This window comes from Lissotriton helveticus, chromosome 12 (assembly GCF_964261635.1).
Source record: "Lissotriton helveticus chromosome 12, aLisHel1.1, whole genome shotgun sequence".
In the NCBI taxonomy this organism is placed as follows: domain Eukaryota; kingdom Metazoa; phylum Chordata; class Amphibia; order Caudata; family Salamandridae; genus Lissotriton; species Lissotriton helveticus.
This window is the reverse complement of record NC_136073.1, coordinates 698,828,598-698,846,120: the sequence shown is the minus strand read 5'-3', so window position 1 is coordinate 698,846,120 and position 17,523 is coordinate 698,828,598. Positions and strand designations below refer to the sequence as shown.

Genomic DNA, 17,523 nt, shown 5'->3' with positions numbered 1-17,523 from the left:
GCTCTAGACAGTAACCATACTGGATAAGCTGTCTTACCCACTTGTCTGTTGTGATGGAATTCCAGACAGGTAGGAACTGTGTTAATCTCCCCCCTACAGGAGTGGTATGCTGTTGGGGGAGCGGAAGAAGGTCACTGTTTAGTGGTGGAAGAGGATCGATTGTTGTTGTTACCTCGACCTCTTCCCTTATTGTTATTACCGCTGTAGCCCCCTCTAAGGTATCCTTTATTAGAGGATGCTTGTGTATTTGTTTTAAAGGAAGCCGAATTGTCTGCTCCAGCTTGTTTGGAGCCTCCTTTGTAGGAGAAGCGACGAAAGGAGCCTAAGAGCCTCTTGCTTGGGTGGACTGCAGAGCTCCCATAGACTTGGTTCCACTGGCGTGCCTGCACTCTTGAAGAGGATGCATTTGGAGTCTTTCATGAGGCACTATGAATATGCAAGAGGCCATCATTCCTATGAGTTGCATGAACACTCGAGCTGGAAGAGTGTTGCAGTTGGAATTTTGTTAGAAGAGCTTGCATATTTGATATCCTGGGAGGAGAGGGATAAGCTAGCGCTGTTGAGGTGTTTATTGTGGCACCGAGATGTATGTGGGACGGTTGCAGATGAGACTTGGAGTGGTTTACTGTGAACCCCAAGTCGTGGAGTAATTGGATGGTGGTATGAGTGTGTTGAACACACCGACTGTATGAGCTGGCTTTTATGAGCCAGTCAAGATATGGGAGGACGTGAATGTGCTGTCTTAAGTGTGCTGCTACCACCACTAGGCACTTGGTAAACACTTGTGGTGCTGTTGCGACTCCGAATGGGAGTACTTTGAATTGATACTGCTGACCGTCCAGTACAAATCTGGCATACTTTCAGTGAGCTGTGTGAATGGGAATGTGAAAATAGGCGTCCTTGAGATCTATAGTGGCAAGAAAGTTGTTTTGTAAAATAAGAGGAAGGACCTGCTGGAGTGTGACCATGTGGAAGTGGTCTGATTGTATGTACAGGTTTAGTGGTCTGAGGTTTAGAATAGGCCTTAGAGAACAGTCCTTCTTTGGGATAAGAAAGTACAGGGAGTAAACTCCCTTGTTTTGTTGATGCAGTGGAACTGGTTCTATTGCGCTTTTTTGTAGGCGGGATATCGCCTCTTGCCTCCGCAGTAGCAAATGTTCTTGTAACATTGGACGCTGTTTGAGTGGTATGTCTGGGGGGTAGATGTTAGTTCGAGACAGTAACCTGATTAAATTATTTGTCGCACCCACCTGTCTGATGTGATGTTGGTCCAGACAGGAAAGAATTGTTGCAGTCTTCCCCGACTGGAGTGGAATGTTGTGGGGGAAGTGGAGGGAAGTCATTGGGCAGGGGTGAAGGCAGAGCGGGAGTTGTTAGTTTTGCCTCTGCATTTGTTATTGTTACACCTGTAACCCCCCTCTTTGGTAGCCCCTACTGAAAGTGGATTGGGTAGGGGTTTTGTAAGAAGTGGAGGGACTATCTGAGGAGTAGCCTCTGGTGGTGCTTCTGTATGATGAGCGACGAAGGAGCGTCTGGGAGCTTGCGACTGCAAGCTCCCATAGATTTAGCTGTGTCAGTATCCTTTCATTTTCTCAAAGCATACGTCCATATTAGGCCCAAATAGGTGTTGCTCATCAAATGGTTAATTGAGGATGGCACTTTGGACTTCAGGTTTAACCTGAAATGCGTAGGCAGGCATGCCTATGCAAAAGGACACTGGTGTTAATTGCCCTTGAAGCAGTATCTGCCGCATCCAGGGCACAACGAATAGAGGTATCGGTGATAGTTTTACCTTCTTGTATAAGTTCATTGGCCCTATTTTTATATTTGTCTGGAAGGTGTTGCATTATGGATTCCAACTCATCATGTGCCCTGTCGTACCTCGCTAATAGTGACTGAGTATTGGTGATAAGACATATTTGCTGCCTGTGATGCCGGTCGTTTGCCTGAGGCGTCCAAGAGTTTAGACTCCTTATCTGGTGGTGGTGGAGGGGGGGGGGGGGGGGGGGGGGGCTTCACCTAATGTTTGGAATTGGCTTTTCACGCATTGGAGACTACAAGGGAGTCTAGTGGTGCAGGCCCTTTAATGTAGGCTGGATCTGAGGGGCGGCCTTATACTTCTCAATTCAGGGGTTGATGACTCTAGCATTGACTGGATCTTTGAATACCTCTGGTGCATGCTTAATGACCACCTTAAGCATGGGTAGAATTGAGGTAGACTTGTGTGGTGTCAAAAGTATCCATGAGGAAATCTTCCTCCCCTGGGTCTGTGTGTAGGTCAACCCCATGGTATTGGGCAGCTCTATGGACAACTTGGTTAAAGCCCATAGTGTCCTCTGGTGGGGAAGGCCTGGAGGGGTATATGTCATCTTCTGGCATGTTAGGAAAGCTGGGGGGGGCATAATCATCCCAAGGGTCAGGTGACCCAAGAGGACGGATTATCTAGTGGCTCATTATCTGCACCTCCCCCTGTGTCATCAGAGGTGTTACCCCGTCGTCATTATCTTCTATTGGAGTAGGAGATGGTGTAGGGGAGTGATGTGGCGGTGGAGAAGGAGAAGGTGGTATTCTTAGAGGAGAAGTTGCAATGTCTTTAGGATGAGGAGCTGGTGCAGGCACATCTAAGGGTCGTTTTTTAGATCTAAGAGTCAACCAGTTTTGGGATCCTTTACAAGAGTCTTTTGGGTAGGATCTGGATGAAATTATTCCTCTGTGGGAGGTAGATCCTTCAGTGCCGAGGTCTTTGTTTCCTTAGGCTTTTTCGACACCAAACCCGTAGCGTCTTTTGGTTTGGAAACATGCCCTTTTGCATTGTCTTTGGCTGGTGGTATGTGTAGTTTTTACGTTTCCAAGGCCTTTTTCGGTTCCGAGGTATGGGAGTCTGGGCCCTTCGGTGGCAGTTTATTGCTCAGCTCAGAGTGTGTTTTTGGTGCCGAGGAGCCGGTGCCAGACTTCGGTGGCGAGTGCTTAGATGTGAAAGCAGCTGGCATGGATGAGGAAGAGGATGGCTTCTTTGGTGCCGGTAGGTGTGTGCCTGTACCGGGGGTAGGCTGACTCGAGCAAGAGTCGCCTAAACGCTTAGTAGGCTTTCTTATCCGGGCCGGAAGGCTAAGCATGGGAAACAGTCTCTCGGTGTGCACATGGGACCGAAGGTGAAGGTGTGACCAAAGCCTTTTTCGAGGGCGGCCAGGAAGGGTCGGGGTCGACATGTGTACTTACGACCCACTGTACCGGAGTGATGTCCTTGACATCTGAGTCCTCGGCGTCGCTGACGATGCCTTGTTCGATCCGCTCCTATTCTGGCACGTAGACGCCCTCTTTAAAGATGTCGTCTGGGATCGAAGATGACTAGTGAGCCATGGTCCTTCTAGCATGTCGGTCCCGAATTGTCTTTTTGGAGCAGAAGGAGGCGCAAGCGGAACAGTTTCTGGCCTCGTGCTCCGGTGAGAGGCAAAGGTTGCACACCTCAGAGATCGGTGTGGGAAACTTCGACCCACATTGAAGACACTTCTTGAATGGCATCCTTTCCATGAGCCAGAAGATAAGGCCCAGGTAGGCCCGAAGGCATTCGTCGACGACCGGAATCGAAGACTTCGAAGTTGTTAAGACTCGCGTCGATTGGGAACGCGTTCGAGACAATACTGTCGAAAAGGGGGAGGACTGCGCACCGAAGAAGAATCAGTTCCAAACCGGAGCTCAGAAACACATCAGAGCCCGATGGCGGAAAAAGATGGAGCCAATGCCCATGAGCAGTGTAATGCAAAGGAGGAGTCACCTATCTGGTGACTTCCAAAGACTTTTCAGGACAAAAATAAGTGCAAACATCCGGGCCCAACACTAGGTGTCGATCTATGCCAAAGTGTGTAATCTGCAGTGTGAGAAGTTGGCCCGGTATATGATGTTCACTATTCTAGTGAGCACCTTGCACCAGTCCAAACAACCCTTATGGTGATGGTTGTAAAGTCAACCTTATAGACCAGCTATCCTAGTGGTAGCATGGACAAAGCAGTCTAACGCCAACACTTCCGAGAGCATGTGAAGCCAATTGTTTAACCAATAATAATCCCTTGAATACCAAATGAAAGGACACCACAAAAGGTATATATCAAATATATATGTATTTATTACTAACAACCCCTCTGCGCTCTTTGAGGTCAGAGTTCGAGATACAGCACAAGTTACTCAATAAGCATACTATAAGTTGCCCAAATATAATTCTGCCCTAGGGGCCTCACAAACCATATACTAAAGAAGTGGTATAAGAACCACTTCAGGAAAGGTGAGTAGGCATAGGGCCTAGGAAATCGCTGGGGCTACACTGACCAACCAAAGGAATGGAAGTAGGAGGCCCACCGGATGCGTGTGCAGTGTCTAAACACACGCGGGTTACCATAGACTTTCAATGGGAACGTAAAGTTTACAAAGTAGTTGATTTCGAACACTATGGAAAGCTGCAAGAAGATGCTGCAGGCGACCAGGAGGAAGATGTCCGGGTGGATCCAAGGGTGGATCAGAGTCGAGAAGATCCTGAAAGCAGAGGGGGCAGAGTCTGGGTCACTAGTCAGTGACTGGGAAGGAACCAGGCGATGTCGAGATGCAATCAGGTGAGGATGCGAAGCTGGTCTCTGCAGCCACGTGGACCAGGAGGGGTCGACGACGAGCTGGATACGGACTGTCCCACGAAGGATCTCGCTGTTGGCGGTGTCGACTTCCAGATTGGAGTCAACCAGCCTTGGCAAAGGTAACCCACGCAGAAAGGGAAGATCGGCTTCTTGTTCAGACCAGCAAGGTCTGGGGAGCTTCCCCTTTACAGGAAAGCAGGAGCAAGCCCGGAGCAACCAGGCAAGCGGTGTTTCAAGGTTATGTCTTCAGGAGGGCCACTAGCCAGCTGGCTAGCAACCGCAAACATGTGTCGAGGAGAAATCCAGGCACAGGCCCCCACGCGGCACTCGTGGAGTGTGGAGGGGTGAGCTTCGGTGCACTTACAGCTCTGGTTTGGGGCTTCTCAGACCCCAATGCACAACTTAGAGGACGCCTCAGAAGCTGCACAGTTAGCAAAAAGCAGGTCTTGCAGGATGTCCGGTCCCACGTCTCTCGTGTCCGCCACGGGACTCAGCTTTGCTGTGGATGTGGGTCGGAGTCAGAAGTCTGGAAGTACAGAGACTGCGTCGCTAGGTCGTCGGGATCAGACTGGAGCGTTGACAAAGCAAACCGGCAAGTTACTGGTGGTCAATACACAAAGGGGCCCCCTGGGAACGATAAAACAGGGCAGACTGGCAGGGGAATCAAGAACAATTCAATACAACAAAACAGTCCACCCCCTCTGATAAAGAAACTGGCTCAATTCGAGTCCCCACATACAATGATCAGTGGTAAGCTCACCAGAACCAACTCAAGAACAAAGTTTCATAGTAAAATTGGAGTATTCAAATTTTATTTCATTTTTTTTATAAAAAGAATTTTTATATAAACAAGAGCCAAGTCAATATTTTTTTAGATAAACAATACATAATTTTAACATGAATACAGTTTCATTCATCCTACTTCCCCCAAACCACCCTTCAGTCACACCATTCACCTCAAACAAAACACATAGTCTTCTAACATCCAAAACATGTCACACTTCAATTGCCAGAATAATCATGGTATCCGGTCCAAAATAGTCTGGCAACATCGTCCGAGACTAGATGAGCAGATAGCAGGACAAACTTGAAGTGCCGATGCGCATTTCGGTGCTAGGCCAGGTCGTAGGCCACACCTTCCTCAGGGCACACAGTATAAGGGAGGGGGTAATAGCAACAGACAACACGGACCTGAAACAAGTAAGCAGTTTTGCTTTAAACATTTTCATAATGTGTTCATAGTATAAACAAACGTATACTTTAAAGCGCCGACAAAGCATACCGGCAAGTTACTGGTGGTGCCTGTTTGCACAGGGTGGTCACTCCTTGACCACAAGGGAGATTCTTCAGTCTTCTAGTTGCAGTAGAATGTCGAAGGTCCAGAGCTTAGTTTCAGAGTTTCAGTTCAGGACAATCTAAAGTCTCAAGTCTCTAGACTCCGCTTCTACCCATTTACTGATTTGAGGGGCTGGATTACCTGCTAGGTCCCTCCTGTGGGTGGAACCTGAGAAGGGGGTGGTTACACCCCTTTCCCTTTGTCCAGTTTCGTGCCAGAGCTGGGGCTGGAGTGTCCCAGCAACTGGTTTGAACCGGGCTATGCATGGGGCACCTTGCGTGCCCCAGGCAGTGTCATTTCATTCAACCCACCCTGCCCCAATACACAAGAGCCTGTCTGGGGAGGTGCTCGCACCTCCAAAGGCAGGAATCCTATTGTCCAGGCCTCCCCTGGCGGAGTTTCGTCCACCAGCAGGAGGTCAGACTCGTGTCTGTGGCAGCAGCATCCATTTTGTGATGCTGAGGCTCTGTTTAACTTTAACCGGGTAAAGCTACAACTACATGTCTTCTCCCTCTAGAAGGGTGAAATGCTAAACCCACCGCCTTACGCAACATGTTTTGATAAAGCCAAACCAAAGTTAGCAATAACCGCGATGATTATAATGCACTTAAGAGTATATGGTATGGCTAGATCATAGAACAGCTATAAGGACATGGTTCCAAAAGCTGCAGACAGGCTCAGCTCATGCTAGAGCACAATCTTACATAAAACCAAGCACTCTGCCTCCAGGATTGTTAAGGCCTGCCATAGGAGTGACTTATAGGTATATATGTGTCTATATATCATGGTAGGTATAGGAATACTATACCTAAGCAAGGGGTGGTTACACGACCTTGCCCCAGCTGAGTGATCAGCCAGTTATGTCAGTTTGGATGGCCAGCCAGGGGAGGCATAATACATGCTGCAGTCCCTGGTAGGCCTTAGATGCACCTTTTGCCCTGGGTACCTATGATACACTATACAGGGGCTCACAGAGGTGACCCAATCCCCAATTGGATATGTACCTAAAGTACATGGTATGAATTTAGAGTGAGAACAGCTGGGCTGTGGGTCTGATGAGCAAGCCCACAGCCACACTAGAGTCGAAAAACCAGTGGATCAGAGCAAAAAGTCGGGGTGAACATAGGAAGCAGACCCTACTCTCCTACATGTACAACAAATGCTTTACACTGTCCTATGGTACTGCCTTACTGCTCAACCAAGCTACCACTTTAGAGAGTAAGGTCACACCTGGCTTTAACCTCCGTTATACCTCTAGGGTTGGTGGACTCTATACACACTACCTTATTCTGGTCCAGTATATATAGAGCCACTTTCTCACAATCCTCTTTAAAAGCCAACTGACCATGAACCAACAAGTAAACAGTCGCAGCCTTCTGCTTCCACATCCTTGACATGCTCTGCAGAATCTTCAAATCGATCCAAATCAACATCAGAAATTCCATCATGCAGGCCCTGGTCACCAGCTGCCTCAACTATGGCAACGCCCTCTACACCGTAATTTCCGCCCAGCACCTCAGAAAACACCACACCATACAAAACACTGCAGCCAGACTCATTCTGAAATTCCCCAAACGGATCCACATCACCCCCCAATCTCAGAACACTTTCCCCATATCTAGTAGAGATACCAGTACAAGATTCACATGCATGCATACAAAGCCCTTGACAACTAAAGACCGTCCTACATCAACCATCGACTAAACTGCCATCTGCCTGCAAAACACCAGTACTCCACAAAACACCAGTTCTCCGCCACACACACCTCCACCGCATGCTCAGCAGCACGGCCGCTCCTACATCGCAGCCAAGTCCTAGCCCCCCCTTGGCCATTAACAAAGCACCCTCCCTGGTTGACTTCATAAAGAATCTTAAGATACGGCTTTTCAACTGAAACACAGCACCCTTGGCACCCAGATAGCTGTAGGGGAGATAGTGCTGTGCTACACAAATGTTGGTTCATTTGGAAGTGGCACAAGGCTAGAGAAACTGCATCTCCTCAATGCAATAGAATACTTTTTAACAGCCTGACCTGAAGTTAACAGTTTAATTTTGCTGTGTTTGTAGACCAAGACAAATACTACAATTCCACTAAAATTCTACCTGAGACCAGGTCAATACTTTTGTCTTTAATTCAGACTATCAGGAGTAAGGAAATGTTTTAAGCGCAGAAACATCCTACATTGTATACTTGGACTAGATGTTGAGGATTTTTAGGTGTCGAGGAATCAAGTTCAGCATCAAAGCTGGCTTTCAGTTAGATAAAATATTTCTAGTTCATAGTCCAAACAAGCTGTGAGTTTGGCTGATTCAGTTGTCGATTTTTCTGAAATTCCCGAAACTTTGAACTTTTTGAACTAGGAGTAAAAATGAAACCCCTCAACACTAGATGGCACGGTAGGTACATTAATTATCTGTATTGGGACATACTGCAAACATTCTCAAAAAGTCAAGGGTCAGTGTCTAATGACGCATCAGCCCCCATGAAGTGTATTGCTATACCAAATTGTTGGACTGCTGAGGTGGGGGGTGATTGCTGGTAAAGGATGGTGGTTCTAGACATTAATTCATGGGAAATTAAATTCAACAAAATACATACAAATTAATAAAACACATGTTATTGTCCATTTCCAGAAGAAATAAAGTACTTACCACGGCGCAAAGTCTTAAGGAAAGCGTCAATCTGTTCCAGTCCTACGCCAAAGGCTCCCTTCTGGCCGTAAAGGAGATGAGAGAGCAGGAGGTGTAGGACCTCTATTGCAATATCTTGAAAGCCACCTTCTTGATTGACCCCAACGTCTGCGTCAATGTAGGAGCGCAAGAGGTCTGGAAGCTTCTGTTTTATGAACTGCCCAGCTACATACCCAAAAATAAAAAGACAGTCAAGATTTTTCGTCATAAAACTCAAAAGCAACTTTACAGTAATACCATGAAGAAATCTATAGTTAAAATTTAGTGAAAACATTAATCTACAAACTGATGGGGAGGGCAAAGGAGGAAAATGCTACTTACCCAGCATGAATCTGTCCTTGGTTGGAATTGGATGCTTGCACCTTGTTGTGGTTTTGTAAGAAGTCTTTGTAGTAACAAGATAGGTGACTCCTCCCTTGGAAGATGGTGCGAATGGGCATAGACTCCATCCTTAGATTGTTTTTCGCCATGACGGGAAATGAACGAGTTTGTAGGAAACAGAAAAGATGTCCATGTGAATGTATCTAAGTAAGATAACACTGAAACAGATACAGGTCCCGGGGAGACGGGTGGGCGTATGATATTCTGCAGCTCTACATGCCAAGAACAGATGCATACTGGTAAGTAGCATTTTCCGTTCGAGGCATATGAGCTGCAGATTTCATACTTTTGCATTGACTGTACAGCAGTGTCTCCGTTAGCGGCGGTCACCTGTATCTGTTGCAGTGGTTCTGAAGCACAAGTTACTACTTGTATAACGGTATATCTGTAAGAGACATTAGTTAGTGATAGATTCCTTACCTTAGAATATCCCCAGGCCTCAGACTGGTTCCGGAAAGTTTTAGTCAGCAGTACCCCTGCGTGTCGGAAGGTGGCGTTGTGTAGCTCTGCATCCGTTGCTGCCATCGTATGCGCCGAGATGACGTCACGGAGACTACTTATGCGCCGCCCATGCGCGCTGTCATTTCCGTACACTATTTCCGCGCCAGGAACGCAGAGCTATGCAAGAAACTGACCACTGGTGCCATGAAACTAAAGCCCTGAAAGGATGACCTTAACCCTAGAAATCAGTTTGCAGAACGGAGCGGATGGGTGGGGCAGTAAGGAATCCATCACTAATGTCTTACAGATATATCAGTACACCAGTAGTAACTTGTGCATCTGAAACACACGTTGGTGATAAATTCCTCATCTTAGAATAGATACCCCAGCAATACTGGTGGAGGGTCTGCGAACAAGATTACACCAGAAAGTCAAAGAACAGAACGGCCAAAGAAGGAGGTTCTCCATATCGGACTGTCATGGCAAAAATGCTTGGTAAACATGTGCAGCGAGGCCCACGTAGCTGCCCAACAAATCTTCTGCAAGGGGACGCGGTGTCCCAAGGCAGTAGTGGCTGCTGATGCCCGGGTTGAATGGGCACGCAGCCCCACAGGAGGCTACTTAGCCAACGGGTGACATGCTTTGATGCACAGACCGGCCCACCGAGAGATGGCCCGTTTGTGCACGGCCCGACCTTTTTTTGCGCCCATGTAGCCAACAAAAAGTTGGTCACCCACCCGGAACGGTTATGTGCGCTTCAGGTAAAAAGAGCAAACATTTTGGGTCCAGACTGTGTAGCCTCTCTTCCTCTTTGGAAGGATGTAGAGGCGGAAAGAAGGTAGGCAGAGTGATGCTCTGCCCGATTTGGAAGGGCGTGACAACCTTCGGCAAGAGAGAAGGAGGAGTCCATAAAACCACCTTGTCCAGATGAACAGAGAGAAAAGGAGGTTTAGAAGACAGAGCCAGGAGCTCACTTATTCTGGCAGAGGTGATCGCTACCAGGAAAGCAGTCTTTAGAGTGAGAAGATGTAAAGGACAGTTATGGAGTGGCTCGAAGGGAGCACACATTAGATAAGTCAAGACAAGATTTAAGTCCCACTGAGGTATTATGAAAGGCATGGGAGGAAACGGGTGTGTAATGCCCTTCAGGAAGTGGTTAACCGGGGACTTAAAAAGAGAAAGCTGATCTGGAAGCCTTACAAAGGCGGAAATGACCATGAGATAACCCTTGATAGTGCCCAGAGCAGAGCCCTGCTGGGACAAAGAGACGGAACAGAAGAACCTCGGAAATAGGGGCAGAAAGGGGATCCACAGCCTTCGCTGTGCACCATGCCACAAATTTGTTCCACCGGCAGGCATATACAGACTTAGTGGAGGGATGCCTGGCTGCCAGAATGACATCACAGACTTCGGCAGGAAGGTCGAAAGCTGTCCACTGTTGCCGCTCAATCTCTACGCATGGAGGTGGAGGCTGGACAGGTTCAGGTGGAGGACCGTACCCTGCTGCTGTGACAGAAGATCCTCCCGAACAGGCAGTCAGATCGGGGGATCGATCACCATACTTAGTAGCTCGGGATACCAGTATATTCATGCCCAATCCAGAGCTACAAGGATGACTTGGGCCCGGTCGCTCCGAATCTTCAGCACTCTGGGCAGAAGTAGTATAGGCGGAAAGGCGTATAACAGACTGCAGCTCAACTTGAGACGAAAAGCGAGTGAGTGCCGCCTTGGAAATTACAACACGCAGAACAGATGACATTGCGTGTTATCTTCAGTGGACAATAGATCTAAACAAGGCTCTTCCCACTGCAGAAAGAGACCATGCGCAACGGCAGAGTGCAGCCACCATTCGTGAACCATCATGCACCACCAGCTGAGTTTGTCCGCCCTGGCGTTGAACCACCAAGGTAATGCCTTGATGTCCCAGCCATGCCCAGAGGCGGAGAGCCTCCTGACATAGGGTCCACGACCCCACCCCACCCTGTCTGTTGCAGTACCACATGGCAGTGGTATCGTCCTTGAACACCTGCACTACATTTCCCCAGACAGAAGGAAGGAATGAATTCAGTGCAAGTCAGATCGCCCGAAGCTCCAGAAGGCTGCTGTGGAGCCCGGTCTCCGCCGGAGACCAGTGGCCTCTGATCTCCTTCTCGCCCATGTGGCCACCCCATCCCAGGAGGGACGCATCAGTCACCACTGTGTGCTCCAGTAGGGGAAGGGAGATGGATCTGCCATTGACCCAATCGCGATTCGTGAGCCACCACTGCAATTGTTGCGCAGTGCCCTCCGAAATCTGGACGTGATCGGACTGGTTGCCTGGACGCTGTGCTCACTGGAACTTCAGGTACCACTGGCATGTTGCACTAGCAGGAGGCCATGAGGCCCAGGAGCCGAGGGGCATTTTGACAAATCCTGGATAGAGGCTGAAAGATCGGAATCATAGCCTGATTATCCCGGACTCGCTGCTTGGGAGGATAAACCCGAAACTGTGTCGAACCGATAACCTCTCCGATGAAGAGGAGATTCGGAGAGGGACTTAGGTGAGACTTCGGCACGTTGATGGAGTACCCCAGCAAATGCAGGAGGTTGGCCGTAGTCTGGAGGTGGGAGACGACTGCCTGGGGCGAACCCGCCCTCAACAACCAGTCATCGAGGTAGGGGAAGACTGACACCCCTGATCTGCACAGATGAGATGCGACCACCGCCATCACTTTCGTGTACATCCGAGGGGCACTGCTAAGGCCGAAGGGGAGCACGGCAAACTGAAAGTGCTCTTGGCTTACCGTGAACCACACGTAAAAGCCAGAGGCCCGGCAGGACGGGGATATAAAAATATGCGTCCTGCAAGTCCAACGCTACCATCCAGTCTCCAGGGTCGATGGCAGCCAAGACCTGAGCTAGAGTCAACATCCTGAACTTCTCCTTCAGGCACAAACGGTTGACGTTCCTGAGGTCCAAGATGGGAAGCAGGCCCCCTTTTTCCTTCTTGGGGACCAGAAATTAGTGGGAACAACCACCACTCCCTACTTCTGGGCCAGGAACGCGCTCAATGGCCCACTTCGCCAAGAAGGCCATGACTCCCTGCTGGATAAGCGCAAAATGGTCCCCCGACATGCGGTGGAACTGAGGTGGCATGGCGGGAGGGGGAGACTCGACGGGGAGAGAGGAGCCCCTTCGGACAATTTGCCGTACCCACCTGTTCTAGGTAACGGAACACCAGTGAGGAAGGTGATTGCAAATCCTGCCGCCCACCGGTGTTGGGTGAACCCCAAAGCTCGGACAAGGAAGGCTTTGGGGCAAATGCGGAGGGAGAGGAGGTAAACTGACCCGCACGTTGGCCCCCTGTCGCGCCACGGCGGGAAACAAGTCCGCGCAGAAGTTGGTTCTGTACAGGCATCAGGCTGAACGAACGTGTCGGGGCACCCATGCCGTGGCCACGAAAGGAACGAAAAGCAGATGTGGCCGGGCGCATGGTGTAGAGACCCAAGGACTTGCAAGTACTATCAAAAGGGCATGTCCATAAGCAAACTTTGTACATCCCCTGGACAGCAACCAGGAGTGGCGAGGGGGGGCCACTGTTGAGGAAATCGCCCTACCCAGTGAGTCAGCGGTGTCCAGTCCACACCCGATGGCGAACTTAACTGCATCTTTACCCTCAGCAACAGCTTGGGAAAGCACCGCTCGAACCTCCTCAAGACAGTGAGGCAGCACCTGCGCAACCGTGTCCCACACAGTGTGGGAATCTAGGCCCAAGAGGCATGCGGTGCTCAGAACGCAGCCCTAAGCTGGCAGATGAACAGTTTCTTGCCGAACTGTTTCAGCTTCTAGGATTCCTTATCCGGCGGAGCGGTAGGGAATGCGCTTTGGGAAGTGGAGGCCTGGATGACCAGGCTCTCCGGGGTGGGGAGACGAAAGCAGGGTCACCTGGCCACATTTTTATCCACGGGGACCCCCGCCGCTGGTCTACACCAGGTGCCCACCAAGACGTCAATCAGGGCCTCATTGAATGGCAGAAGGGGCTCCAAAGATCTTGCTGCCAGCTGAAGCACCTCAGTGAGGAGATTGGTCTTGAGGGTCACTGTAGGCAGATCAAGGTCAAGGGCCTCAGCTGCTCCACGGAGAACCACAGTGTATGTAGCGCCCTACTCCGCCACAGCAGGAGGAGATAGAAAACCAGGATCAGAAGAGAGGTCAGGGCCACTGTCATCCTCTAGCTCTTCTGTCCATTCCTGTTCCGACCCGCACTGCTGTGCGAGAGGGTCCTCAGACCCCTCCCAGTCGTCCCCTTCCTCCACTGCCTGTGGAATAGGTTGCAGAGGTGGGGGAGGGACAGAGAAATAAAAATTGTTGAATGTCGCCGGGAACGGTGCCGTGTCCCAATTAGGGTCCCAACCAGGAGCAAAATTGTCCGGTAATACTGGCAAGGGTGGTGGTGGAACGAACGGAACCCACTGCGGCGCTGGAATCGAGAGCCGCGGGCGGCACCGGGGCTGCCAGCAGAGGGCCCTGTGGTCCCGGAGCCAGCGGCAACGGAGGGTCCTCAGCTCGAACTGCGGGGCCCTAAGGCGCACTGGTGGGAGCCAGAGGTCTGAAAAGGCAGTCCATGGCTGCAAGAAAATCTTGCACCCGGGTAGGAGTCGCGGACAGACAGGGATAAGGTGGGTAGGCCGCGGGACTCAGGCTCCAAAGGAGCTGCAGGGTGGGACCCCAGGCCCAATCGTCTGCATCCAGAGACTGACAGGGGACGTCTGAGAGCGGAAACTCTTCTTTGACTTTATGACATCTCTTACCCGATTGAGAGTGTGAAGACTTCGACCCCGAGGAGGGATGATGATGGCTCAGCAGTCTGTCCCTCGATCGACACCTGGACCTCGAACGGCGCGCAGACGACTCCCGGGCCTCCAGCAGCTTACGGGACCGCTCCACTAAGGCCTTCAGAGCCAGGGTCAGACAGTCGGAACATGACCGGGAGTCATGGTCACGCTCCAGACACTAGAGACAGACACCATGGGGGTCAGCCACCAATATCGTATGGCAACAGGCCCCGCAGGATTTAAACCCAGGTATCCCTACATGGCACCAGGAGTCAAAGACTCAAAAAAGGAGTTGACACAAGTCTCAAAACTGTCGTCAAAAAGTGACTAGGGTACGTGCTTTAACCGGATCTGCGCTTGATGGCACGGAAAAAGATAACGGACGTTAGTGCACATGGGTGGCGTGCACATGGGTGGCGTCTAAGTAGTCTCCTTGACTGTAGGAGAGTAGGGTCTGCTTCCTGTGGTTTCTCCCCCTTTTTGATGCGATACTCTGGTTTTTCGACTTTAGTGTGGTTGTGGACTGGCTAATCAGGCCCACAGGCCAGCTGTTCTCTCTCTAAATTGATACCAGGTACTTTAGGTACATACCAGATTGGTTACTGGGTCACCCTTGTGAGCCCCTGTACAGAGTACCCTAGGTACCCAAGGAATAGGTGCACCCTAGTCCTACCAGGGGCTGCAGCATGTATTGTGCCACCCCTAGTTTGCGTTCCAAACTGACACCACAGGTCTGTTCACACACCTGGGTAAGGTGGTGTAATCACCCCTGACTTCGATATAGTATACCTATATCTACCTTTACATATAGATACATATACACCTATAAGCCACTCCTATGGTAGGCCTCGACAATCCTGAAGGCAGAGTGCTTGGTTGTATGTGAGAGGGTGCCCTAGCAAGAGCCGAGCCCCTCTGCAGCTTTTGGAACCATCTCCTTATAGCGGTTCTATATAGCCATACCATATACTCTTCAGTGCATTATAATCCTCGCGGTTAATGCTAACTTTGGTTTTACTTAATCAAAACATGTCGTATAAGGTGTCAAACCGTTCGCCCCGCCAGTTAGCATTCCACCCTTCTAGTGGGAAAAGACATATAGTTACTGGTTTACCCGGTTAAAGTTAAACAGAGCCTCAGCATCACAAAATGGATGCTGCTGCCACAGACACGAATCTGCCCTCCTGCTGCTGGACAAAACTCCGGCAGCGGAGGCCTGGACAATAGGTTTCCTGTCCAGGGAGGTGCTGGCACCTCCACAGAAAGGCTTTAGTGTATTGGGGCAGGGAGGGCTGCATTCAGTGAATGCTTTCCAGACACTGCCTGGGGCACACAAGGAGCTCCATGCGTTTCCCAGTTCAAATCGGCTGCTGGGGCACTCTGCCCCAGCTGTGGCGCGAAACTGGACAAAGGGAAAGGGGTGTACCCAACTCCCTTCCCAGGTCCACCCATAGGTGTGACCTTAAAGGTAGTCCAGCCCCTAAACTTAGTATAAGTATAGCAACCCAGACCCTAGGACTTTAGATTATCCTGGACGAAACTCTGAAACATATATCCTGGACCTTTGACATTCCATTTCGAATGGAAGACAGAAGATATCTCCCTTGTGTTCAAGGAATGACCACCCTGTTCAAACAGGCACCAACAGCAACTTTGCCAGTCTGCATTTGAGGCTCCCGCTGGGTCCTGAAGGATCTGCGACACAGGACACGGACTTCGTCATCTCTGACCCCGACCTTCGCTCACAGCAAAGCGGAGACCCGTGCCGGACACGAGAGACTTGGGACCGGAACTCCTGGCCAAACTGCATTTTGCAAGCTGCACCTACTTCACAAGGTATCTCAAAGTTGCGCATTGAGGTGCTTTAAGCCCCAGACCCAAGCACTATTTGCACTGAATCTCAGAGGCCCCCACTCCACGAGTGTCCTGTGGGCCCCTCTTTTGCATTTCAGCGCAACGGGTGTTCGGGGTTCCTTGCCCGTTGGCTAGTGAGCCCCACGAAGACTTTTCTTTGAATCTAACTTGCTTTCCTGGTTGCTCTAGGCTTGCCCCAACTTCCCTGCAAAGAAGAAGTTCCTCAGACCTTGCTGGTCTGCATCCAAGCCAATCTAGAAATCCTGCATGGGTTGCATTTGCCAAGGCTTGTTGGGTCCAATCCGGATACCGACACCGCAGTCAACTAGATCCTTCGTGGGACAGCTCAAATCCAGTTCCTGGTAGTCGTTGATGCCTCCTGGTCCTTGTGGCTTAAGAGACAAGCTTTACCTTCTCACCTGAAATCACCCGACATCTGGTGGCATCTTCCTATCGCCGCCCTGGTCACTGGCAAGTGACCCAGACTATCCCTTCTGCTTTCAGGTTCTACAGATCTTCGAACCACCCTTGGATCCACCCGGACACTATCTCTGGTCGCCTGAAACACTTCTTTGCGGAGCTCCATTGAAATAGACGACGAAACCAGACACCAAAAGAGACCTATGCACCTGGCTTCCGTGGGTGAGAAGAGCACTCTGGTAGTCTCGAGGGTATTGGCCCTCCTAGGGTCCAAGTCCAAAAGGGTTCCATAGTAGTTTATTTAGAAGTGTCCTTAAATTGTAAATTTGCAACTTGTTAGTTTCCCATAGAAAGTCAATGGTAACCCGCGGCTGTGTTTAGTCACTGCACGGGACTCCCGTGGGCCTTCTACATCCTAACTTTTGGTTGTTTAGAGTAGCCCCAGAGATTCCACAGGCCCTAGGCCTGCTTTCTAATTCTCACGTGGTTCTTATACCACTATTTTAGTATACGGTTTGTAAGGCCCCTAGGGCAAAATGTATACTGTGCAAGTTATCGTATGCTAATGAAGTAACTTGTATTGTACTTTTACCTCTGACCTCAAAGAGTGCAGAAGGGTTGTGTTTAGAATAAATACATATATATTTGATATATAACTTGTGTGGTGTGCTTACATTTGGTACTCAAGGGATTGTAATTGGTAAAACTCGCTTAATTTGCTCTCTGAAGTCTTAGCCTGAAGACTGCTCGTCACTGCTATACCTAGGATAGCTTTCTATAAGGTTGACTTTACAACCACCATCAATAAGGGTCGATTGGACTGGTGCAAGGTGCCCACTAGAACTAGTGGACATCATATGCCAGGCTAACTTCTCACAATGACATCCTCTCGGCGCATAAGACACCAGCGTCTGCCGCGGAGACGCACAACGCCACCTTTCGATGCGCAGGGGTACTGCTGACG

The 17,523-nt window shown here is 49.9% G+C and overlaps 1 protein-coding gene across 7 annotated transcripts in view; it reads right to left on the bottom strand.

Annotated features, from left to right (window-relative positions):
- Positions 1–17,523, bottom strand: part of CNOT1 (CCR4-NOT transcription complex subunit 1) — a 1,826,813-nt gene that overhangs the window by 1,555,588 nt on the left and 253,702 nt on the right. For all 7 annotated transcript variants that reach the window (XM_078668607.1, XM_078668606.1, XM_078668608.1 and 4 more), the window contains exon 7: positions 8,611–8,814. In XM_078668607.1, coding sequence (XP_078524733.1) covers positions 8,611–8,814 — 204 coding nt within the window. The remainder of the gene's footprint in view (positions 1–8,610; positions 8,815–17,523) is intronic.